General features: G+C 43.3%; 1 protein-coding gene across 2 annotated transcripts; it reads right to left on the bottom strand.

The window, feature by feature from the left end:
* Positions 1-118: 118 nt before the first annotated feature.
* Positions 119-25,873, bottom strand: dtnbp1b (dystrobrevin binding protein 1b). Of its 2 annotated transcripts, none has more exons than XM_047606078.1 (4): positions 25,443-25,873; positions 5,683-5,850; positions 2,355-2,489; positions 119-1,859 (listed from the first exon to the last, which is right to left on the bottom strand). In XM_047606078.1, the coding sequence occupies exons 1-4, from the start codon at positions 25,486-25,488 to the stop codon at positions 1,477-1,479; spliced, it is 732 nt and encodes a 243-aa protein (XP_047462034.1). In that variant the 5' UTR covers positions 25,489-25,873; the 3' UTR covers positions 119-1,476. The 2 variants fall into 2 exon arrangements, with proteins under 2 accessions (XP_047462034.1, XP_047462033.1); XM_047606077.1 differs by having other exon boundaries at positions 2,355-2,498; positions 25,443-25,872.
* Positions 25,874-25,978: the final 105 nt, after the last annotated feature.

The following is a 25,978-nucleotide window of genomic DNA, read 5'->3' as shown; positions in this document are numbered from 1 at the left end:
GTGAGTGTACAGGGACCAACCAGGTAACATGCTCAAACCCTAAATCCTGCTCATGTTTGAGCCTTTTTTTTTTTTTTTTACTTGCTTCAGAAAAGCTTAGATGAAAATTGAACAACGCTGGGGGAGAAACATTTATTACCAACAAGTCAGAAATTGTAGACAGAAGGAAAAAGAAAGGAAGGAGTAATGCTGTCACATTGCACAAACGTCAACAAGTCCTGACAAAAAGGTCTGGATACGGTTAAACCTTCTGAGCTTTGTCCAGTGCGCAGCGCACAGTCCACAGCAGGGATTTGGTCCTCGTTCAAAAGAAGTTCACCCAAATATTAATGGTCGAAAGAACAGGTGACTCCTGTGTGTGTGTTGTGGTAAATCATTTATATGATTGTACCTGAACTTCTCTAGTGTGTTAGCTGTACCGCACTGTGTCATCTACACCACGTTTATCACTGCAAATGGCACCTAAGAACTTTTTATTTGGTAGTTTACATTGTAAGAGTCCAGCTAAAAGGAATGCTTTTTTGGGGGGGCTGGGGATAAAAGCAAATGTAAAGCTATGAAATATTTATCTTTTTGCTCTGTGCTCTCTGCTAATTATTTAGCATTTGCTGTATTCACCCGTAGTAACAGCCCAAGTTTTATGATATACAAAATAGTTTCTGAGAGAGATCTGTGAATGTTTCCAAACAAGTTGGGATTCTGTACCCTGGAAGAGAAGAAACAAAATGTTTCAGAGCTAAGCTCTGAGCACAAAAACAGAATTCCACATTCTCTCTCTATTTCAGGGACAACATTGGAAAATCATGGCATATAAAGCCAAAACTATTTGCTACGTTAGATGCATGTGGAGATAAGTTAGAAAGACTTTTTTTTTGGCAACATTTGGGTGATTTTATAGAAGTCTACAAATTTATTTCTGTTCCTACGGTAAGATTTTAAAGTGAAATCATTTCTAATGGAGCTTTTAATTTTGGCAAAAATACGGCAGTTAAAATCACCATCATACACTCTGTAAAAGCTCCATCCATGTCCAACACGTGTAACACTGTAAAATGAGCTGCGGTCGGTTAGCACTGTAAATGCTAAAGCGTTAGCATGGAGCATGACGGGAAACTACCCCGAAGTACCTGACGAATGATTTTCACGTCCCCGTTGTTTATTGTATCAGTGTCATCTTCCAGTCTCAACATGCAACTAAACACAAGACAGAACTTTAAAGCATCCTCAAAATCAAAATGTCCACGCTAAGCCGTTCAGGGCCATTTATGCTAAAAGAGAACCTGTTTGACAAGATTCAATTAGAATTGAAAACTCGCATGAGTGGTCTTTTAAGGCAAGTTCATGTGGCAGTTAGTGCAACCTCAGTGTGTCTTCTATCATGTTTTTTTTTTTGGATGCGAGGAAGTTAAGCCAATACTGTTGTGTGTCTGAGTTTGATTTGGCGGCTGAGGGTGTTTCGATTCAGTCCAGCTCTGCTCAAACCTTCGGCCTGCTTTCCTTAGAGTCTTTGCTGATCCGGTCCACTTGATCCGCGCTGTCCACCAGTGCTGTGTCAGGGTGCACCTCCTCTTCATCCAGGGTCACTACCACCGGCGGCCTTCTCCGCCTTCCTCCTCCCACTCCTCCTCCTCCTCCTCCTCCTGATCCCCCAACTCCACCACCTCCTCCTCCTCCTCCTCCTCCTCCTCCTCCATGCTCCGTCTCCTCCTCCTCCTCGTCCTCGTCCTCCTCCCCGGCCTCGGTGTCCTGGCTGGCCGAGTCGGTGCAGGTGGACGACAGGGAGGAGAGCTTGTGTCGTAGTTCGGCCTGGGTGGGGACCTGGAGGCTGATCTCTGTTGTGAAGGACTCGACATCTGGACCTGAGAGACGGTGAAATTACTTTATATTAACTTCATATTGAAAATACTCAAGGTGATGAAATAATAATGCCGCCCCAGCACCTCCAGGTCTGTAGGAATATGTGCAGCCAAAACAATTCTATTATTTATTATTCTCTACATTATATATGTGCTATCTCAGGGAAAGTGCGGCAAATGAAAGGAGGGCACACCTTAAGAATTTGGAATAACTTCACAGGTTTAACTTGCTTTTAAGGGGCCGAGCTCAGTCACCTTCCTTAAAAATACAGCAAAGCGATGCAGAAAAACTGCAGAGGTTTACTTGTGTCAGATGAAGATGAGCTGCCACTCAGATTCAGTAGACTGCTCACTTTAACACGAGGTTTCCAAAGCAGCTATGCGCAGACGCTGCCGGAGAATCTAAATATTGTGCCTGTCAATCTTCCGAGTCACATATTTCTGCCTCGGTGAGTTTGATGTGAATTAAGCGCAGCCACATGCGTGCGTTCGTCCTACCGGCGACGGGCGAGGCAGCGCTGTTGTCCTCCCCCCCGGAGTGCAGGAACACGTCCAGGGCCTCGTGGTCGGACATGTCCATCAGGTCCATCTGCTCCAGCATGTCCACGTTCACCTCCATGGACGACATGCTGCCTATTGGTTCTGGACAGGACACCGGGAAGTGAGATATTAAAGAACACCAAAGCGTTTAGAATGTAGCAGCAAGGGGCTGAGTCCAGGAAGAGAGCTGTTCTTTTTCTTTTGTACTCCAGAAAAAAAAAAAAAAAAAGCTGAAGCAAATGAGCACATTCAAGCTGGATGGTGTTTGGAATGAGTAAGCTTGTGTACAGTGCATACACTCACTCACGGTCTAAAACATCAGCAGCACAAATAATGGATTGGCAGGTGTCGCTGTTTAAGAGGAGGACACGATAACTTTAAGAGAACATCTCGGATACAGCTAACGTTGCACCAGCCTAACCGCAAGCTACAAAATTAGCCCTCACCACCTGTGGAGTTTGTTGTGGCTGCAAGGTGGTGGCTACAGGAAGTCACCACTGCAGCACGAACCTACTTTTATGTAGAAATGGAAATAACGAGATAGAGTGCGTTACAGGCCGGTGTGTCGATGGAGAAACAGCACGGAGCCAGAGGTGTCCTTCAAGGCTTAACGCTAAGATACGCTAAGCTAACTGGGAAAATATTAGATTCATAACATTGTTTGATGTTTACCTTTATACCGAATGCTTCAAAGTGAGTTGAGAAACCTTTCCCCTGTCCCTTATATTCAAGATTTACATCGTCCACAAATAATGGGAGAAGCAGAAAAACAACGTTCCAACACGCAAATCTGTTAGCAGTACGTGAGGTGGTGAGATTAGCTCGTTAAATTAGCTAGTTTCCAACACTGGTTATTACTGTTGTGAGAGGAATCATCAGGATACGTCCAATATTTTGAGACGTCAGGAACATGCGGCAAACTAACTTCAAAATAAAAACACACGATCAGTATCTACTAACTGTAACTGAATCTACACACAAGCTAACGCACTCCTGGATTCACCACCTTGCGGGGTCATGAGCGCGACCCCCTGCGGTTATTAGTACCACGATGCGCTGCATGCGTCACAAACAGCCAGTCGGTGCACTGAGGGGATGTGGGAGCTGAGAGCACAAGAGGAAGATGCGACAATGATTGGTTGTTACAAAGCAGTGAGAGAAGATGCCATTGGCTACCGTACCTCGAGGAAATTGGGAGAGCAGAAGAGGGCAGCACAGGGAGGGAGAGCAGAAGAAAGAGTGAAGAAAGAGAGAAACAAGGGGGATGTTATTTCCCGTGGAGACTGCCCCCGAAGTCTCCACTGTCCTTTAAATAGCAACAAAAACATCACACACGGACACACACGAGTGACATTTTTAGATGCCTCGACTTCAAAAAATGCATCCACAACACGTACATTTAAAATTTAGAAACTGGTTCTAAATGCAAGAACACACACAGAAGACCAAATAAATAAATAAAGTACAAAGGAGATGTTTTATAGAAAACCACATCTGCATGCTCTCTCTCTGTGATGACAGCCGTGGCGCTTTATGTGACACGTTTTAGAGGAACTAGAGTCTAAATCTCCCTAATGACTCCTCAGTGTGCGGCCCCTTTTCACGTGCATTTCCATATCTCTCTTGTCAGCTGTGCAATTACCACCACACATTCAGCTATTCAGCCTCGCAAAATAGAGTATGGAGGATGTTGATTCAGTTTCCGAATGGGGCTCCGTTTCCAGCATGTGAACACGCAAGCGCACACACGCATTATTTCCATGTGACTGCCTCCAACATGTTCCCCTTTTAGCCCCTCTGTGACCTTGCCTGAAAGGTTTCCCTGCTGGGGAGGAGTGTTTTTTTAGTGAGATTGAGGAGAGTGTGTCTGTGAGGGAGATTGCTTATGAGACTTTCAGACTAAGTTTCGGTAACTCAGACATCCTCAACTCTTTCTCTTGACTATCTTCCTTCAACTTTATTCTCCAGCTGTATCGTAGCTCTTTGGTGGCGCCGCCCTGCTGTCGGGACCGAGGGTACTGAGGCGCAGTGGATTCTCTGCTCGCACTGTGGCCTAAGGTAAACGGGTAGGAAGTGGTTAACAGCGACGTGGTGACAAGAGACTGTGACATTTTTAAGGAAATTCCATGTGTGGAGATGATGGGTGTTAAAACCATTGGCAGCTCTGTGTGGTGGCCTTGACGGTGTTTATTTTCAAACAGAGCGGTGACAGAAAAGGGAGCTACTTGGCAGAACTTTATGTTCCGCTTGTTTCACTTGGAAACATTTGAGTTATATACAAGAGGGTTACCCTGGCAACCGGAATGTGGAACAAGTGAACTGCAAAACAATGGGCAGCGAGCAAAGTGCTTTATATGTGGATGGGTTAAGGTTTGGGCTTCAAAGTGTTCCACAACCATTTAAACCGATCAGGCATAACATTATGACCACCTTCCTAATATCATGTAGGTCTCCCTTGTGCCTCCACATGGGCCTTGTAAATGTGGCTGCTGCCATCAAGGAGTGTCATTGCTATGGGGTAAGCAGAGCATTGTATTGTCACAAGATAATCAATGTTATTGACTTCTCCTGTCTCTGTGGCTCATCAGTCGAAACACCTCCCTTGTATTTTCACCTTGCATGAAAAGGATCCAAAGTATAACCTAACTAGTCTGCGCCTCAAAGATGGCTTATAAAAACAAACAAACACTGCGTGGTCAAAGATTCTCTTCCTCTTCATCCTTAAGTCTCTTTCCTTCCACTCCATCTCCCCCCCTTCCTCACGACTCCACAGCCTTTCCCAATAAAGTCATTTCCAGGGATTAAGCATCAGCAGCAGAGGAGAAAAATCACATAACAAACACCGGCCAAGCAAAGTCCACAACGTTTCCCGTGCAGCCCCTCGTTTCAGCACATCCTTTGGGTATTTTATCAGACTTTCAGCAGCAATATATGAGGTAAGCCGCCAGATTACAATCCCGCTGGAGGAATACACTCACATAGCAAGGAAGCATTTTTCAAAGTAATGACTCTGCTCGTGCGCTAAGCGACAGGCGCTTCTTGGAGTGTGGAGCCCCGCATCAGAAAGCTGTTATGGCTCGATCCTGTGATATGCAGCCGAAGTGTGAAGGTTTCAGATGATCGTATCAAGTCTTAAATTAATTTGAGCGCTGGGATGGTTTTGCATTCGCCGCTGCACACGTCACACACACCACTTCCTAAACGCCTAAACATTGTTTTCCCACCGTGGAGATGTTGAATTCCTTGGATCATCATCAGAGACCATTACTGCGGTGTCTGACCTCACCTCTCCTCTCAGCGATCTGCAGGTAGCCGGTGGACAGGTACTGCTCCATGTCTTGCTGAAAAGCCTCCTCGAAGAACTTCTGCCTCTCTTTCAGCTTCACCTGGGGTGGCGGTGCACCTCCTTGTTCTGCCCCAGGGACCCTCTGGGCATGCTCTGCATCCAGCTCCACTGCAAACACGAGAGAAGAAAGTTGTTTCACTGTTAGTGACGATGTGTAACAGATTACCAGTTAATGCCATGTGTCAATAGCAATAAAGTGGAAAAGTGCTGCCAGACTTTTGTGGGCATTTCAATAAATGTCCATCATCCAGCGCAGTGACAGTACATGGTTGGATGGACCTAAAACCAATTAGAACCATTTTATCCATCACTGTGTAAGGCCCGCACCCAAATGTTTTAATTGGCCGGCAGATCTTTGCTAGAGAATAATTAATTCCAAATAGAGGGACCGACTTCCTTCCAGGATAAAACACATCTTCAACCTCCACCAAATACAACAAAGCAGAGATCCTTGAGGTTTGACATTTTAATTTCCTTTTTTTACTTTTTAAACAAGCGAAACAAAGCAAATTTTAAAGAGAAATCCTCTTTGAATGAAGCCAAAGGCTAATATATCCCATGACTGATACACACATGACTCATCGCGCAGACAGGAGGAAGCCAAACTCATCCTTGACAGGTTTAAGTCCGTCCTCACCGAAGCAGAACGATGGAGAGCTTTGTGCTCTGGAGCGTTCACGCATCCTCTGTAACTCAGTACTCTGTCTCCTGTGGGCTGCTCAGGGGGGACCACACTCACCGAGAGTCGCGCTCGTGCAGCCCCCGGCGACGCCCCGCATGACGCATCTCCTGCTGCCTGTGTCCTCTGTGGTACTGTGGCATCAAACGGGAGGTTCAGGGGGAAAATATATCACCGCTGCCAAGGAGAACGACGGACCGGCACGTTTGTTTAACCTGTTCTATGATGCGTGGGGTCTGTCCTATTCCAAACGTCTGGCTTTTTTGATCGATCCAGGCAGGAATCTATGTTAGACTGTGATGCAGCACTCTAGGCCCGGTGTAGATAGTCTAAAATGTCTTTGAGAAGCAGTTTGTGTCCAGCTGTATGTGAGTATGTACTGTTTCTATAATCATATTTATGGTGCCTGCAAGCTTTTGGGGAAAGAAGAAAGTCACAATATCATGTCAGTATTAAGACTTGGGTTTAGACAAGTGGCAATAACTACTATTTAACTTCAGTAGGTCTCCAGGAAAGAAATGTAAATCAATGTGATGTCCTCTAAAGTGATGGGAACATGACTGTGTGTTTGTGGGGGCGCTGCTGCAGCCTGAAGTCTCGGACATCCTGTCTCTTCAGTTCTTCCATCTCCCTCTGATGGGCGACAGCGTTATATAAGACCACCCACTAACTACTGTGGCCGGAGCCAGGTCACCACACATAAACCGTCTGATGTGACCCAAATATTTGATCCGGTCTTAACGCACACACACAAAACAAAAACAGCCATTCAATTTAGGGAATTATGGGTTAAATCCTTGCCTTGAATTTACTACCCCTCATGTTCCATTAGAAATTAACTGTCCTCAACAAGATGAATCAAGAAGGAAGGCTATTTTGAGTCTATAAAATTACCGAAATTGGTTTTGCAACACAACCCTCTAATGACTCGGTAGGATTTCGTGTAACCAGTGTATTCCTAGACAGCCGTACATACAGTACACTTATTCAGTTCTGCTCTGCCTGTCCTCCCCCTCCCCACCGTTTGAACACACTGGGAGCTCGCACACAGTCCGGATAAAACAGTCTGTGGCTGGAGGCAGATGGACACACGCACAAAAACACAAAAAAAGGACAATGAGATCCCACCAGAGCTCACACGCACTAGCAGCCCTCGGAGACTCGGCGAAAGAATAGCTGTCTTCCTCTTTCACTCTGTGTCATCCCTCACTCAGTGCCCGGTTTATTTCATTTATCTGATGTCTCGTCTTTGTCCCATTATTCCTCATCTATTTCCCCCCACGACTCTGTCCTCCCTCTGCTTCTGGCCGGTGTGTGTGAGTGTGTGTGTGTGTGTGCGCGTGTGTTGATGTCTTGTATAGACTGCTCTATTAGATTAGGGGCCTCGGGGAAGCTTTGTTAAGATTGTCAAGCACCGTCTGGGGTTAGTAGCGAGGGAGCAGAGGGAGTAAGGGAGAGGGACGGCAATGTGTTTAGATATAATTAGGGCTCGTGGACAGACAACATTAATGACAGAGCTAGATCCTGTTGTTGCTGTCTCTAATCCAATTGTCCATCCATTATTAGCCTGCACTGACTATTTATTTATATCATCTATGTACCTGCAGAGGCAACGCATCCATCTCTCTCTGTCTGTCTGTCTGTCTGCCTGTCTAAACCCGTTAGCCCTTTCTCCATCAAATCTGCAGCTACATACAGTATAAGAGGCTTTGAGAGCTAACAGGAAAGCCACACAATTCTTAACTGGTGCAAACAAAACAACACTTCTCGACCTCAGAAAGGCATTAAGCATCGATAATGACGGTCTATGACGTCATTCTCCTCACATTCATTTATTTTCATATGCTTATCTTTCGTCGTTATAACAAACTCACTCTCGAATATTTCCTTCCCTTTTCTTCTTGGTGTTTTTACCATCATGATATAATAGAAAATAATATCGTGTTACGCACCGATATTGTAGCTGCAGAGAATTTTTTATTTTTTTTTTCCCCCCCTGCTCTCATTCATTTAGCCCGCAGGCTAAATTTAGTGCTAATGAATTTAGTGTAAGAGCATAACTCATTAAATCCAACAAATTTTACACTTGTAAGCTGTACTACGCACACTGTTATGGAAATGTTACAGTCCACCATATATAGCACCATATTTACATGTATCACATGCAGCAACATGCATGTGCAGTGACCCCCTACCAAAGAGGTGCACATCTGGGGATGATTCACAGGAGCTGAGGCAATTGCATTATGTTAGTCATGAATTTATTTAATTATAAAGACAAAATGTTTTTATATTGAGAGGTTATACAATCCACAGTGAGCCGACTCTGAGCAGGAATGAAAGTCACAAATAGTTTACTCATACATTCTATGATACAACGCATGAACAGACAGGTCGGCTGTATACCAGGGTTCGTACTTGCCGTGCTACATGGCAGGTCTGTTCCCCACAACCATCAGACCAGAAACGCCCAAACAGTGACCCTGTCCAGTCACAGCCTGTCCACTCTGCTCTCATAAGCATAAGGCAAACAGAATACACCGTGTACTCACAACGTCTCGAGCTCTCTTCTGCACCTCTCCAGCGTGCGATGCAAAAACCCAAGGGGGAAAATAATGATGTAAACAAAACAAAGATGCCCCGTTCTTCCCGCTTAGGTGGCTATTTCTGTGCACCGATCAATATGGAGACTTTTAATTTCATGTGTGCTGCCGGCGGTAGGGTCTGCTCTACAAATGCAGGAAGCCGAACCCACAGGAAGGGGGACGGTATGTCAGGGCATGTGTGATAGCGTGCATCTGTGTGTGGGTTTTCTATGCGGGTAATCATACACGTGAGTGTGCATTTAGCAACATTTCACCACGTGCCTGCTTATGAACTCTCATAAACTTGCAGTCTGTATTTTATTCATATTTAAATGCTTGTTTCTGTGAATGTTCTTTTATGTGGAGCGTAGATGTGCATCCATATGTAAAAGTAGTTTTTATTGACAGAACGAGAGCGGAAAGGAGCCTTGAACCATGTGCAGGTGAAAAGTAAAGAGGAAAGATACCATCAAAGGTTTTAGATTTGACTTGTCAAGTGTCGGCCACAGGTCACCTCTTTTGCGTGGCCAGTGCTAAACTTGGTTCACATTTCAAGTACACGCGAGACTCCCTTTCAAAATGGTTCAGAAGCCGTATACTCAATTAGCACGCTTTCAGAATTTAGTTTTCCGAGTCTCTTTATGTACTGTATAAAGAAACTTTATTTAGAGCACTAACAGGATCCGTTTAAGCGCGTGTGGCAGCAACCAGGCCTAACACTGACAGACCCCTTTTAAGTGGAAATGTGTTTTTAAAAGTCGTCAACGGCGAATTCAAGTCTCAGCTGAGCCGCTCATTTATACTTTGTAGTGCACTTCACACATAAGGTGCTGCCACGGGCCACACCAGCGGAACGGGGGCTAAGCTCGAAGCCAAGATGGACAAATGGATGGATAAAAAAAGATGAAAGAGTGAGTGGACTTTCCGCCAGCCAAATGCCCGGGACCGGAGCCACCGTTTGTGTGCACGCGACGTCCTCTGGGGCTTGTATATGTATTTGCATATGTGGGAAAAACGAAAAGGATGCGTGGAGGGGAATGTTTTCACTCTTGCGCTCAATCCTTTCTTGGACAAAGAGACGAGGGGAGAACGGGGACACGGCCGCGGGGCCTGACCTTGAAGTCAATGCTGGAGATGCTACAAAAATTCAAAACCCTCTGAAATGCAGAGCGCCTTCGCGATGTCAAGGTCGGTGTTGCCCTCAAGTAAAACAGTTTCAGGAGGAAAGCTTCTCTGTGACACTTCACATATAAAATAAGCTGCATCAGATTTTTTTTTGTCCTTATATAGTGTGGCTTTTTTCAGGCTTGGATGAAACAAACATCCATTTTCCATGAGTGTTCATTTTTTTCCCCCTCGTTTTGATTAACACTCAAACTATCCATCTACAGCCTCATTATAGCTGTTTCATGCACTTTACATCACACAGACTCACTAAGCAGATCAAACATTCAGTATGTGATATGACCCCCGCCTCCCCGCTTCCATCCGTCACTTTAAATTAGCTGTCTGGTCTCGGATGGATTTGTTTTTTGTTTGCTTATAAAAAGGCCTAATATTTCATTCTGTTATAGCGTGATGCCGCCTGAAGACCAAGAGGCGGGGTTGACAGTAGAGACAGCCACCGCTTCTTCTTCTTCTTCTTCTTCTTCTCCTTCTCCTTAAGCCCCACTCACTCAGCCGTGGTATTTTTAGATTCTGTCCGCCTCGCTATATATCTCTCGAGTGCTCAGGTTCCGCTAAAGGCAGCCCCCGTGCTGCAAGTAGCACACACATAATCACTTCACACACCCATCAAAATGCATTACTGAAGGACAAATAAGCATGTGAATGAGCCCACTTGTGCGTACTTAGAATAGAAAAACTCTCGACTCGCATGCACATAAATCCTCCAGATGTTTATCTGTATTCCTAACTATTATGTAATGACTTTAGTGGCTGCTGACAGTCAGTTATAAGTATGATAACTGACTGATATGAGTTACTTTGTCTTATAAGCTACAATCACTTTTTTATCTTCAAACTGATCACTGTCATTTTTCTGTCTCACCAACACACGCGCACAACATGAAGTGCCCGTTTACCACAGCAACCAACGCTGTCAGCCTGCTGTCACTCCGTTTGTTAAAAGCCAGAGGTGACACCTCCGTGAGGTTTCTGTCCCATCTTTGCAGGCTACGCATACGTCAGCTGGTGCGGTCGCGCTCCGGCTCAACCACAATCGATCAGAAGCCGGAACGATGTGTTTATCTTTCTTATATCAGTGTGTCAGGTGCCTTGCATTTGGCAGACACATGAATGTAATTTTAAGCCTCCCCACAGCCTTCAGTGAATCTAATGTTATTGCGGTAAAAACAGTTTAACTCTTCCTTTGGGATCCGAGATTTAAACTGCAACTACAACTCATTCATTTCCTGTGATCACTTAAATAGGTGGACTTTAAGATAATATACAGTAGGGTTCTGAAAAATGTTAATGTTTTGTCAAAGTGTCGTCACTAGCGGCTGTCAGTAATAAGAATGAAGACTGGAAGCACTTGTAAATCAATGGAAAATGAGTGAATATGGCGGTTGGGTGGGTGGCCCGTCCTGTTATCACTGAGGGAAAACAATTCAGAGTAGTATCCGACACGATGCTCGTCAGGCGTGTATTTATATCTGTGTAAACTAAACTGTTGCGTTTGAGGCAGCAGCGCCGAGGCACAGTGGAGAAGGTGTTGCAGAGGCGGGTGCACTGCGCACTATGTACAGTGTGGGTGTGGAACAGAGTTCAGCGTGTGGTTTTCATGCTTTTCTCGACCTTGGAACAACATAGGGCAATTGACTTGTTCAGGGGGGATTTTTTGGTTTTGTTTTATTACATAGTTCAGAAAAACTTAACTTTGAATAAAAATATGTGCACTTGACATATTGTTATATTATTTAATGATATGATATACTACACTACAGTAAATCATCGCAAAACCAAACCCATAAAATCATGTAACTATGTAGCTCATTATCTGCATTGCAAGAATCTACTTTTCCTAGTAAAAAAAAAAAAAAAAACTGTAACAGACATTACAAACATTCACGCTGAATTTGTCTTCACTAATGTGCCAATGCAGTGATGTGCAAATGCATTTGTCACTTTATTTACCAAGCAGCTGGTAAACAAGACAGTAGTTTCCATTGGTTTGTAATCAAATGATGTGGCATTCACAGTCAATGATGTTTATCTGATGAGGGGCGCCACTGAGAGTAAACGAACACAATAAAACACTGAGAACAATGCAGGAGCATGTTGGGTTGTAGAGTTAACTGCCACATCACTGAGTCATGTGATGTCCAGAACCGTTGGTTATGTTGAAAATATTGAGCAAAATAGTGTCGTTTTATTGCACTGAAGTAGTGTTTTGAGGATAAAGATGTGGGCCCTTGTCAATAACCAGCATCTAAACTGAGTTAGAGTGAAAGCATTAAACCAAACTACAAATGTAACCAGGCAACTGCACCCCAACATGTAAGGCAAAGCTCTGTAGGAGGGCCTCCTGCCTCCTGCCTCCTGCTTAGTCATTCACAGTCTGAACGCCACCAGAGGATAGAACTGTTTTCATTGCAAATCATGACTTGGACCTTACAGCTTCAGAGACCCCACACAAGCTGTGACAGTCCATCACACGGCTCTGACTGATTCCCTTTGAGCGATTCCACGCATCAAACTAATGCGGCAAAACAATATGCTGCCATTACCATTTACCTGGTGGCCCGTCTGTCAATTAGTCACACGGGAGGAACAGGAGGATAGAGATAGACGGGCTGAAATGTGACACACGCCCACAAGAACACACACATGAATAGCCCAGAGTGAACGGGTCACGACTTGGCCAAGCAGCAAATCAGAGGTGTCAGCTACTGTTGCAGCCTGACCATTCACAGTGGAAGGCTGCACGCTGCAATTAGGAATGCACCACTTACAGTACATGTGAGAGGGGCTGAAGGTCACATTTATCACTGAGAGCCTGACCGTGCAGAGTGTGTTCGGATAAGATGAAACCTGTGCTGAGTCCTTCAGAAAAAAATGGGCTTTAAATTACTATATTGTGTTGCATGATTAAAATCCATGATATTAAAAAGATCAAAAATGAACTAGGGAGGTCGTCCCCCTTCTGAAAAGTCCTGTCTGTTCTGATTAGTCGGCTTCAAAAGCCCCATACATGTTTGAGCTATTAGTATACACTCCGTAATGCAGAAGTCCACAATAGAATTCTTTAGGAACACATAACAAATTAATTCATCACCAATCTTGGCTAGATTCTGGTGTATAGTGACGGCATAGAAAATATATAAAACACCTTAATATCAAATACGATTTCATGGAGTTTGGAGACAACAAATCAAAACACTGGAACTAGCTATGAGCTGTCAGTTCAAGAAAGTAGTCATACGTGATTATGTGAGACGTTTATTTAGTTATTAGAGAACCAATAAAACATTTGTGGCTGCCTATATTTCCCCGGCCTCGCCTCAGCTCTAATGTTGCTGATTCTTGGGAATGCCGAGAAATCCAAGCCAATTTTACAGTGAATGCACCGCAGAGGATTTTGTAACAGCCTCGTTTCTGTATCATCTAAGGAGCTTAAAGTCAGATGTGATAAACACCAAAGTGCTGGATGGAGTATTTCAGCTCTAAAGTAACCGAGGGAACTCCATCTGACCCAATATAATACGTGATACACCACTATATTATAAGTTAATTGAGTGTTGAAATTCTGTATAAAAGATGTTAATCTCAATCGGTTGCATAACAATGGACAAAATTACAACATTTTGAGATATTCAACCAGCTTTTCATGTATGAAACTCCTGCTCTCGATTGTTTCGCTATGGCTCCTTGTTCGCTTTGTTCTATGAATGTGAAGTGAATGAATTCAAAATCTAAATGTGGGTTGTGGATAAAAGAGCCTTAAGCAGCAGCAAAGCACAGGAGTAAATGCGCTCTGCGGATGGAACGTGAAAATATATATTTTCTGTATTTTATATAGTCTTTTCCTTGCCACTTCAAGCTGACCTTTATAAAAAATTTCCATTGCTGCAAGGCATCTGGCCTTCGTAAATGTGTATATTCAATACTACACGTGTACGTGAGCGTGCACTCACACCGCAGACAAGCTCGCAGAAACAAATTTAAACCAGCGGAGGCCAGATGGTTGGAAAGGTCAGCAGCAGAGGAGACAAAGGCTATGAAACAAACTAGACAGTATGTAGTGTGTGCATTTGCAGACTTGTTAAATGCGCATTATTCACGTTACAATGATGGGAAAAAAAATACATATATATACAAATATCAAACATTAAAGCCCAGTTAGAATTCAGGTTGCATAGGGTCAAGTTTACATGTTAAAGGAATGACTGGATGGTTAGAGATACGCGGCATATTTAACTACAGCTAAACGGCTCTTGTGCTTTACTTTAAGGTAACTTGCGTGTGATCTTCAGTTACATACAAAATAACATGTCCAATATGTTCTTCTCCTCCAAACAGTCTTGATGAGCAGTGAGAGTGAAAGGCAATAAGAAGGAGAGAGTAGGTTGTCTTATCTGACAGCACCTGACAGTGTGTTGTCAAGCAGAGGGTCCACGTTCCGAGGAGAAGGAAGCGAGGTCTACATCTTCTGATAGGCCTGTCAGACTACCCACATTAAACAGTCTGCACAGAAACAACTTTTGCCAACAAAACGCACCGCCCTCACGAAGCCTCCGTTCGCTCACTCCTGCAGTTTCAGTCGACTGTGTTTTTGCTATTGAATGTACCGCACTTACACACACATACTCAGAGGACAGGGTGAACTAATGCACGATAAAAGATGTTACCTAATATGTGGAAATTGAATTCTTGGACTAATGGAAATTGTGCAGTTCTAGCGTTGCTCCATTTGCCCTTTCAAACAGGGATTAACTGTGTCTTAATGACTAGTAAAAACTACATTTCCTACACTCGTCCTTGTCTTAAGAAATACATATGAGAGAAAGAGAGTTTGTCTGGCAAATAAATCTGCGAACAGCCAAAGAGCTTTAAGCAACTTACGAACTATTGTGGAGTCGAATATGCCGTACTGGACTGCTGCAAATAGTTTTAAGGAGCGACCCTGCTCCCTAGGAGACAATTAAAAATGTTTTCACCACAGAAACCTCCCAACTCCCAATAGAGCAGGCGAAGAAGAGGAGAGAAAGAAAAACTGAGAATGCGACACATTCTCTAACAGATTAATTGCTTCCCTTGGAGGGAGCCTTACTCACACCGATAAGGATTTTGTTTAATGATGGGTAATGTGGTAAACACTGTGTGGAGACACATGGATGTTGGAAACCTGGCGGGACTGATCTTCACAGCACGAAAAGCTGTTAGGAGTGGCAGAGACCACGGTGACTGAAACACACAGCGTCATCAGTCAGAGTGCACACATGCCCTCCAGCTTCACGTACAATCTGGGAAACTGTGCACAGGCAGAACACAGCAGTGGTGCTGCAGCTGGGTTAAACTGCTCGGGTTCAAGTCCTGAATTACATCAGTAAACACGAGGTTTGAAAATGAGGAGGTCGATGCATATAGATCATCAAATATGAACGTATATTTTAGATCCCAGTTTGTTTTCATAAAACTGAGAGAATATTTTAGATCTGAGGAAAATCCATGTTTGTTTTGATGCAAGATTTTCCAGTTTCTCTCTAATGCAACATATTTCCTTACATCAGCAAACACCACCCGCCCGGCACTGGTGAAGAGGCTTCTCAGGAACGGTCTATTCATGCAAAATGTTCAGAAGTGAAGATAAAGCGATAAAGAAACAGTTGTGAGCCAAACCTGCAGAAACCGAATCCTAATGCAATACTGACTCAGGCAGGTTTGACTGAGTATCCTACATAAAATAAGATTTAAAAAAAAAAAAAAAAAAAAAAAACTTTCAGCTATGAATGACTGTGTGTGCTTTAACACAAGCCTTATAACACTCTGGAGCAGAAGCACAGCAAAGACAGCATAATATCAATGTATGCTCTAGAAAAATAAAAAAATAATATTCTGAAGTGAAGCAGCATACATGCTGTATTTTAATAAATGTGCGTACAATATGCAAGCTGACATCTACAGCCCATGTAACTTGTAGCTTGTGCATGAGATGTGCTATTATCTCCTAACGTGTGTTTTTATTGCTACACTGTGGATAACAGGCCCACACACATGTTCCCTTTGATCAATATTTCATCAGTACTCATGTCTGAACCAGAGCCAGAATGGGCATACTTGTACTGTATATGGTTTATTTATTTATTTAGAGACACTGATAAATGATGGATTAGTTTAAACTAAGGTGTCTCACTGAAGCAGAGTAAAAGAAATCTCTAGCAGGTGTTCTGACATATGTGCAACATGCTTCTTCTATTATTTAATTAGAAACGTTGTTTTGCAAATGTATTTCTCTGGGATCATCTGGAATGAGGTGTCGGTTAATATTTGAGTCTGTATTTACAGGCACATAGATGATCAGATGAATTATGTCAAGTACTTTTAGAGCCGATCTGCTTTGTAAATATGTGAGAATTTTGAGAGTATAGACTCATTTCATAGTGAAGGAGCCTTGTCTAATCAACTTTATTAAAGCCTTGTAAACTAAATTTCTACTTTTGAATCTTGCCATCTCATGGTAACACATTTCTTCTTCATGTGCTTTCTGTTTTCATTGGATAAAAATCAGATTCCGTGCCATCCCCAACCTCTGCCTTTATTTAGCTACGCAGCACAACAACAATGCAGAAGCTTCCAGTTAGAGAGGGTGGGGGTGATGTGTGTACGGACTAGATATGTACATAGGTTAAGAGGCAGTCAAGTGGGATAATGTAGCTGTTGCATAAATCTATATAAATGTGATCCCTTTACATGGCCGAGGGCTGTTCTACTATCGCCACGTGACGACAGAGTAAACCCTGTGCAGAGACCAGAGATAATCTGTGCGTGTGTGAATGCAGAAGCACCACATTTTCATTTCACAATTGAAACAAAATATATCATGTAATTTAACCTTTAAAACAGGTCCAGTTGTTAGAACATGGAATACTTTCAGTGTAAAACAAATATAAAGAGGTGATCTATTCATATCCTCCATTGTCCATTATAAGTCAGTGGGATGTACTTCTTCCATTTAATTTCCTTTTATTTTTAACAAGAGACTAAAAACTTGTAACAGCTGAGATTATCATGTACATTAGAATACATTTTCATTCAAAAAAATAAATAAATGTTTATATTCCTGCTGAAATAATCAGTCTGTGGGATTGTTAGACTTGAAGTACATTACCTGGTTATTGACAGTAACGTTTCATGGTGATGATGTGAAACTGAACAGACTGTCGTACACCTTCTCTTTGTGAAAGGTCGACTCCCTCTCAGCTCTCTGCTTTAATGGGCAGAGAGCATGTTCCTCTAATCTGTGCCTCACGCTGAATATTTCAAGAATGTTTCAGTGCTAACATTGTGACAGAGATATCAAAATGTATGAGCAACATCTCTTTGTTTCTGCAAAGCTCCTCTTCTTCCCTGTCAGAGCCGATTTCCCTCATATTCTGTCTCTCCTTTTCACACCCTCATTCATCTGCAGTCATGGTGCGCCCTCCTGTTAGCCCCAGCATGAATTGTAAAAGCCTAATCTTGGCCTGGGGAGAGAATGTTACAGAGGGAATTTGCACAGTGATGATACTACATCGAACAAAAGCGCAGGTTCACACAAAAGAAAGCCTTCAGCATGAGTTACTCTGATATTATGTTCCCTTGATTATTTCACTACTTTGTTTTCTTTCTCTGAAGGTCTAGTGCAGTAGCCTATACTGAGTTATGTATGTTCTGGGGCCTCCAGAGTGCAGCTGCTGCATTATGAGCATGTGGTTCAATTCAAAATGTGAATCTATGTTTTCGCAGCAGCCTGTAACTTGAAGTAAATTCTTACTTAAATCAGAGCCTTTTCATTGATTCTTGGCACAGTCTGTTTTGCACAGTTTCAATTCCGTATGAATGGTTAGTGATTTACAATCAGGTCTCGTTAAAGCTGCGGTCGGCAAGTTTCTCTTTCATTCTGCAAACATTTCGCAGTAACCTTTCACCGTGTTGTAATTCAAGTGGTCCGAGAGGAAATTAGAGTTCTGCACCTCCCTCGTGCATTAGCCTTTAGGATTTAGAAAATCTTGGGCCTAATCTGTGGCCAATCACAGATCTTCTCCTACTGTTCCCTGTACACGCTGTTCTCCAAATCTAACACAGAAGGTGTTATTCCAGCATTGGCAACAAATTCTAGACAAGCCCCCACCCACAAAGAAGTTATGAAAGAGTGTTTAAAACTGAATCTGACAAGAAACGCTCTATATGTCACTACTGACTAAGCGGGACGTCCGCAGTTGCATCAGCTCCATGTTTTCTTCCGAGCTTGTCCTACTTTTCCAAGACATGCAAACTCCTAATTGCATTGTCCTGTAACGTCTTGATGTGTTGCAGTGGTTGGTTTGGTTGTATCGGCAGATTTACCATGAAAGCACGCAGTGACTGGCTAGGCTGAATAGTGGTAATCGTGTAGCCTTCTGCTATCTGTAGCAAAAGACTCACAGTTGGCTAAATACTATATAACTTGTTTCGTAGTGAGCTAGAGCTTTGCATGATAAAGTGGTATGTTAAACGGCTTCACAAAGAACATGGGTAATTAGTACGAATACCTGTGCTGTGTACAATCTAGCTATCATGGTCATTTAAAAGTTTCCTTCTTTCTTTCACGCACTGTGAAGCAGGCTTCAACACTAGTATCACACTTAGGGATGAAACTCTCGATTAATGGCTCATCCCCGTCAATTTGATGCCATAACTATGGAGACAGTGCAGAGCATACCTAGACTCCCCAGGAATGTAGCTATGCAACGCACAGACCAAGAGCTGTGATTGGTCTGCTTGGTAGTGGCATGTTTCCACTGAAGTATTTCCATCTATTCCTCAATCTCTGCAATTTTTGAATTGATAGTTTCAAGGAAAGGTGAACTGTGGAGGTTCTGCGACGCAACCATTTGCGTGACTCGTCTTGCATGACTCAAGTTTCAGTCGCCATTGTTCAACAAAAATTAACCTGACACAGCCGCGACTAGCGTTTGGGTGCTGTTTTTACAGAGTGAGCCAGACCGACGAGTGCATGAGTGATACAGCGGCAATAGCGTTGGATAAATACTGGAAAAGATTGATTAAATACTCAATCCGAACTGGGTCTTGGAAAAAGTTCGGATGAAGGTCTTAGTATGGGTAGCAGTCAGAAGAAAGCAAAAAAAAAGAAAATACAGTGAAGGCTCCCTTTGGTTTGGATTTACTTTTACCGGGGAACCAACCAAGCCGACTCCATTATGCTTGGTATGTGGGGAAAATCTGTGTAAGGGCGCATTCACACTAGGTAATCATACTTTTCCCATGCACGTTTGCCCCCTAAAGTCTGGATTGTATGACTAGTGTGAGCGTTGACTCCGCTGACCCCCTGGTGCGGTACGGTTGGAAGCATTGGCGGTTGGAATTAGAAGTAGTATAAGGAATTGACAGTAGACCCTCACTGTTTCATTACTTATACTTTTTGTGACATTGTTATTTCGTGGTGTGCCGCAGGATTTTTCTAATGCAAAATATATGCCATGGCTCAAGAAAGGCTGGGAAACACTGTTCTGGATGTTCCTTACTCATTCACCTGGTGCACAGCAGGAGAGCATTCCCTGCTCTGCACAAACCTGCTTCACATTCTTCGCACATCGCACTAAAACACACACACACTTTCTCTTACCACTTGTAAAAGAATGAAGAACAGACACATTCATTGATATCTCGACTATAACTACATACAACATTTCTTCTTCTCAGATGGGAAAATGGAATGACATGGGGGGAAAAAATATGTGTTGTATGACCCTCATACGCATGAGAGGTCTCTCTCCACCTGACCCTAGTTATATATCCTTACAGGCTTAAAGGTGGGGGGTTGGAGGACGGAGGGAAATTGCAGAAAAGGAAAGCCGTGAAGAGCCTCGACTGTAAGACACAGGAGTGTGGATTGCCTCAGAATGCTGATGAGTTTGCAGTATAGATGCATCAGAAACACAGACGCTCAGACACTTAAGCCAAAGTACAACAGTGGTAGAAACACATCCAAAATTCTGAGTAAACAGTATGAGATTCAACCTGAAGGAGAACAGAGAATAAAGCGTGCAACGGATTTCTTTCTGAAAGCCTACGAGTAGTGATGGTTCAACCATGGGCCTAATTAGAGCATCTCTAACTGTCTCTAACCAGAGCGTTACTTTTTCCACATCCTGTCTCCATTTCCCAGAGGAGTGGGAGGAAAGGAGCAGAGAGAGAAAAAAAGATAACCCACCTGCTGAGGTACATCACACAGAGACGGAACATTTCTAAACCATCTGTGACCAGGATCTGAGACAAAAATATAGATTATATCTGCATCCTTTTCAATAAGAGAAAACGCATTTTACATTTTGATCAACATGCCGTGTATGTGTATGAGAACGCACGGTGGTCTTTGTCCATCTGTGGACAAATAGTTTAAGGCAGGCTGTCATATTCATCCCCCTCTTCTTTGAAGTAACCGGGACACACCCTTAAAACAAAACAGCTGCCATATCTAACAGCGGCTGATGTAAAATTATACATCAGCCGCCGTTGTCCCTTTAATTACAGTGATTAGGCTCCTCGTGGCTCGGTCCGAGTATTTATTCGATTGTCATGCCACACAGCTCAGAGTATAATTTCACAGCGTGATGAGCAGGTGGAGCTTATTAGAAGCTGTGATAACAAATGCTAACACACACCGATCCTACTACTTCATCATTATGCATCTGGTCAACACAAAAGGTATTAGAGGCTATCATCACTATCATGTTCTGCACCAGTGATAACTAAACTTAAATGTTCAATATTAACCATCCATCATTTTTATCTATAATCAATCTACTATATATCACCTATGTGATGTGTTTCTTCTTCTCTTGTTTAATGTATCTTTTATTTCAGCCTTAAGCAGACAGGCAGACTCGCTTCCCACTATCACCTGCTTTTTCAGGAGGTTTCAGGCTCTGGGATCTGAAAAGAGGCAATTTTTTTTAATCATAACTGGACCAATACCAATAACATTTTATCAAAATGAATTGATGCACCCACATTTCACACGACCGAGCCGAGGTCTCTGTGTTTCTATGCTGACCTCGTAGACAGATTATGAAACAAAGAGCCCTGGGCTGCGTAACTCTCCTACAAAGAGAGCAGGGATGAAACAGATGCAAACTGACAGCCAACAGCGCTTTATTTCTTTTTATACTTGATTTTTCTCCTTCTCTTTTTGGTTCATGGATCTCTGCATCTTTTCAGATGTGAAAGCTAGCTGCACGGAATAAATAAGTACGCCGCTGATGAGGATGTAGCTACTACACCGTGCTATTTTTTTTTTTTCTTTCGTGAAAAAGTGTTCCTCTTCAGAAATCTGCTTATGTGCGCGGGGTTTGTCACTCGCATCTGCTTCATTGGGTGACAGATGAGTTTTGAGCGTCCTGCTTGCCTGTGCATCCAAACCACATAAGCAGCAGCAACCTAGGATTTTAGTGCACATTTTGACTGTGTACACGTTCATGTACACATTCTCCTTCCACTGTTTCCCATTTTCATTCATTCTGAAACCTCTTGTCCTCCAGAGTCTAGAAACTCGTTTGTGATCTCAGTGCAGCCTCTGCATCCAGCACCAATTAGAAGACGGTGTGAAGGCCTGTCGCCCTCCTACATCTCTATTTTATCCTCTCACGCTATCATCCTCATATTATTCTCCAACAACTCTAATTGTCCCTGTCTTCTCTTCATCCACTCCTCTTCACCTTTCACCTGTTCTGTTTTATCCGTCCTATTCTGCACTGCTCTCTTCTTGCTCTGCTGTCTTTCTTTGCCATCACTCCCTTTAGTCTTCTATGACTCTCTGGCGCCAAAAAAAACAAACAAACAAAAAAAAAGTCTCCTTCAAAGGCATCTTTGCTGTGAGGATGTTCCACCTAGCCTTATTGAGCAGAGATGACCCGTCTTGCTAGCACAGTTGAGTAAACAGCGTGAGTGTTAAGAGGAGAAACCTAATGTTCGGGCTTTGCCAACAGCAGCTGTTAAGCCAGGTGGACATCGCTTGGAATGAAGGAGGGCGGAAACAAGCCAGGGAGGGAGAGGTAGGGAGAGCAGGACAATAAAAACAAGTACGAAGAGGTGTCATCTATTCATGTGGGAGCCACTATGTCCATATTGTGAGAAAAAATTCAAAGACAGCGAAATATAATAACATTTTCCATGTCACTCAGAAATAAGCTCTGTCAAGGCTGAATCATGTCATATAAAAATAAAGCCGTGTTCTGTCCTTGATTTTTATCGTTCGACTGCGCAGATGCTTTCATCTCTTAAACAAGATCTATCTTTACAGTCGTTTAATACCCAGTTCTTCTTCCTCATCCTTCTTCGGGTGCTTCAAAGAGACAAATTAAGACACGTTCCTCTTTGTTTACATGCTACGCGATTAATGTTTAAATATGCTAATTTGCAAGCTAATTGCATGCTGTTTACGTAAGACTGAAGTGCGCGGAGGAATGTATGCTCTCACAGACGAAAGCATACAAGTTAGCATTAGGAGACGCTACCGACGTGTCTGTATCAATTGTGATTTAAGCAGCCAGTGTCGTTTACAGCGTTGGGGACAAGCAAATATTTGATTGAATAAGGAAAACTTCTGCACCTTCTGCGTTGCTGCCTCCTCTCGAAAAAATCCTTCTCCTTTTCTGAAACTCCTTTACTCGCCAAATTCTAATGAGCCAAGTAAATACCGTTTCAAATTGCCAAATAATTCTCTTTACATACTATTAGCCTGTCATCATGCACCAACTGCTCTGTTCTAAAAAGCACTTGAAATGATAAAACACAGTTTTCTGTATATTTATAGATTTCCACTCAGCGTGACGAACCTTTCTAAAAGAATACAGAATAAAAACTCTTTTGGCTTTATCTCTAAAAAAAAAAAAATGCATTCATTCTTCAAAAAAGTGTCATAAAAAGCATGAAAAGCAGAGTTTTGGCCCGTGGCAGAGTTTGGCCGTCACAGAGAGTGCAGGAGCCAACTACTCCACCATATTTCAGTAATCCAGACCCCTCTTATTAAAGCAGCACAAAAGACTAATTATATCTGCAGCACTTTGATTTACATGCAATTAAAGTTTCATGTGAACCTAGATAAAGCTGATGGGAGGGGAGGAGGGGGGTGCAGAAAAACGGGAGGACGAAGAAGAGGGAGAGGTTCAGAGGGATGCAGAGAAGATTAAAGAACAGACGAGGCACCGGCGGAGAAGGGAGCAGATGTGTGCAAAGAGAATTAAAGGTGGGCGCGGGGGGAGGGTGGCGAGGAGGGGGGAGACAAGGAGAGGGGAGGTGAGGCGAGCCGTTATTTGGAAGGAGAAGTGATGACACAGCACATCCATCTCGGTGGCAGGTGCCTGCTGTTGCTCCTTTGCAGAGGACACAGTAACAGGGAGGGGGAGACCTGCACACTGTAATATTCCCACAGTGAGTCATAGATACTGTAAACGCTTGTTTTATCTAAAAATGTAACCGCTCAAGTCCATAAATAGCCAGTAACTATCCTTTTTTTAGTCATTTCATTTGTAGTATTATCTAAGTATAAGAACATTTGTTTGACTCTTTTTGAACGAACAAAACCATTTTTCATTTTTTTTAATTACTATTGCAAATTCTTCTTCTTCTTTGATATTTAAACCAAAGGACTATTTTATCTTTAAATGATATGATTAAAAAAAGTCTCTCCTGCTTGATTAATTCATTTCTCTGTTTGTTTGTAATAGTCAGCTATTATTTAATCTTATCTCACGAAAGCTGTTACACAACTAAACTATATCTCGTTTCCTGTGATGCTGCATTAGGTTATATAAAATTGTGGGCAGTAAATCAGCAAATGCAGCCTGGGGCCACTTGATATTTCCATTTAGATGCACTGCTTTGTAAGAAGGTAACGTGATGGATGTGTCTTGACAAGGAACGAACTGGTGAAGTACAACACAAAAGCGCACAAGAGCTAGAGCTGAACAATAATAAGCTGAGAGTGCTCCTCAGTCAAATAACTGAACACACAATGATGTAATTATTAAAAATAAATAAACAAATAAAAGACCACAATTACCAATACAAAATAGATATTCTGCTGAGGGTGGGTTTGTCATTGAGTGATCATTAACACATCACACAGGCACACAAATGGTTTCCGGGCGGGTTCCATGCAAGGTTGGGCAGTAAATAACATCCTGAGAATAACAGAGGGAGAGAATGGGAATGAAAGCGAGAAGAGGGGGATGGTGCAATAATAATGGAAGCAATAAAAGGAGACCCATTTCCCCAGCTGTGATCTGCGCCTCAGCCACGCCGGTCGGTGTGTGTGTGTGTTTGTGTGTGTGTGTGTGTGTGTGTGTGTGTCCGTGTCCGTGTCCATGCGCATCTGTGTTTGTGGATGTGTTTGAGAAACACGTTTGCTGTGCGTGTGTGTGTATGTGTGTGTTCCCACGGAGCCTTCAAATGAGTCAAAATGAGTCACATCATCTTATCAATCACCCACTTACTGTACAGCAATTCTTCAGTCGCGTGTGTGAGTTTGTGTGTGCGTGTGTGTGTGTGGTGCTTGAGGCCAGAATGAAGTCGAACATTAAACTGCAGACCAGTCCCACACACTTTCACCCACTGAATAACGCTATAACATTCTGCCTTTTTTCCCTTTATTCCAATCCCACTGCACTGTCCTGCAAAGTTACAGCCATAGTATAGACAGGAAGGAATGTACACATTTATATACAGAAACAACGATGACAAGTAAAACCCCAAAAGAACTATTTTCTGTTTTGATGATGATTGTGCATTGTTCATTGCATCAACTGTACAACCGGCTTGGTTGTACAATTGATGCACAGCACCTTCCCAATAGATCGACAGCTGGAAGCACTCCAGGGAATATGTAAACACACTCGTGCATGCACCCACACACTCCCACATTACACACCTCTCTGAGCACTCCTTTCCATCATGTAACACATACCAGTATGAAAACATCACACAGTTTACTTTTACTACTGTCCATCATCTTCGTAACTGCATGCTACTCACTGGTGCGCAATCCAACGGTGGTTTCATTCCTCTACCTCTGAGAAGCCACACCAGCAATATTTATATATCGTACATAACATTCATTCTGGCAATTCCTTGAGCTGCACAGCCTGAATCGATTGATGAGATTTGAAAGGATAAAAAAGAAGGGTGTTGAAACACACAGATCCATTACAAAAGAAAAAAAAAAAGTGACTCACAGGAGTTCCTCTGGCTCCCCTCTCTTGCACCAGGCGAGGTGGACATCCCAGCAGGGTGCTACCCGTCCTCACAAGACGACCGAAGTGGAGGAAGGGGAAGGCGGACCGCACAACGACAGCGCACCAGAAACTCCGCCGATTACGCCGACACCTGCCCACCGTGCATCCTCGCTGCCGCCCCTCAGTCTGCACGCATGCTCCTCCGTGCAAAATAAAGGAATCCTGCGGCGATGCTCACACGCGCATCCCTCGCGCAGACCGACTCGCTCACTTCCGCACACTTGAATGTTTTCGGCGGTCTGGCTCCCCGCGAAACACACGCACGTATGGATCTGCGTTTGCAGCAGTGTCTCGCTCCGGCGTGGGGAACGCTGAGGCTGACAGTGCAGAGAGAGAGAGAGGAGCGAAGATGATTGGAGCATACCACAGGCTGCGGGAGTGAGTGAGGGAAGGAGGAGGGGGATTTGGAGCGGAGGGGGTGAAGGGGAGGTGGGAGAAAAGGGTGTGTACGTAAGGAGGAGAGGAGTCTGTGCGTG

This window comes from Mugil cephalus, chromosome 14 (genome assembly GCF_022458985.1).
Source record: "Mugil cephalus isolate CIBA_MC_2020 chromosome 14, CIBA_Mcephalus_1.1, whole genome shotgun sequence".
Classification (NCBI taxonomy): domain Eukaryota; kingdom Metazoa; phylum Chordata; class Actinopteri; order Mugiliformes; family Mugilidae; genus Mugil; species Mugil cephalus.
Note: the sequence above shows the minus strand (reverse complement) of the source record. Positions and strands in the feature narration are given on the sequence as shown.

What these genes read in the sequence shown, in the direction of transcription:
- dtnbp1b (XM_047606077.1), bottom strand. Translation starts at nt 25,488, where the DNA reads ATGTCCACCTCGCCTGGTGCAAGAGAGGGGAGCCAGAGGAACTCCT. An exon ending in GGGGAGCCAGAGGAACTCCT is followed by an intron (nt 5,851 to 25,442) that starts GTGAGTCACTTT and finishes TCGTGTTTGCAG; the next exon opens with TGGAGCTGGATGCAGAGCAT. An exon ending in CGCTGCCTCGCCCGTCGCCG is followed by an intron (nt 1,860 to 2,354) that starts GTAGGACGAACG and finishes ACCGTCTCTCAG; the next exon opens with GTCCAGATGTCGAGTCCTTC.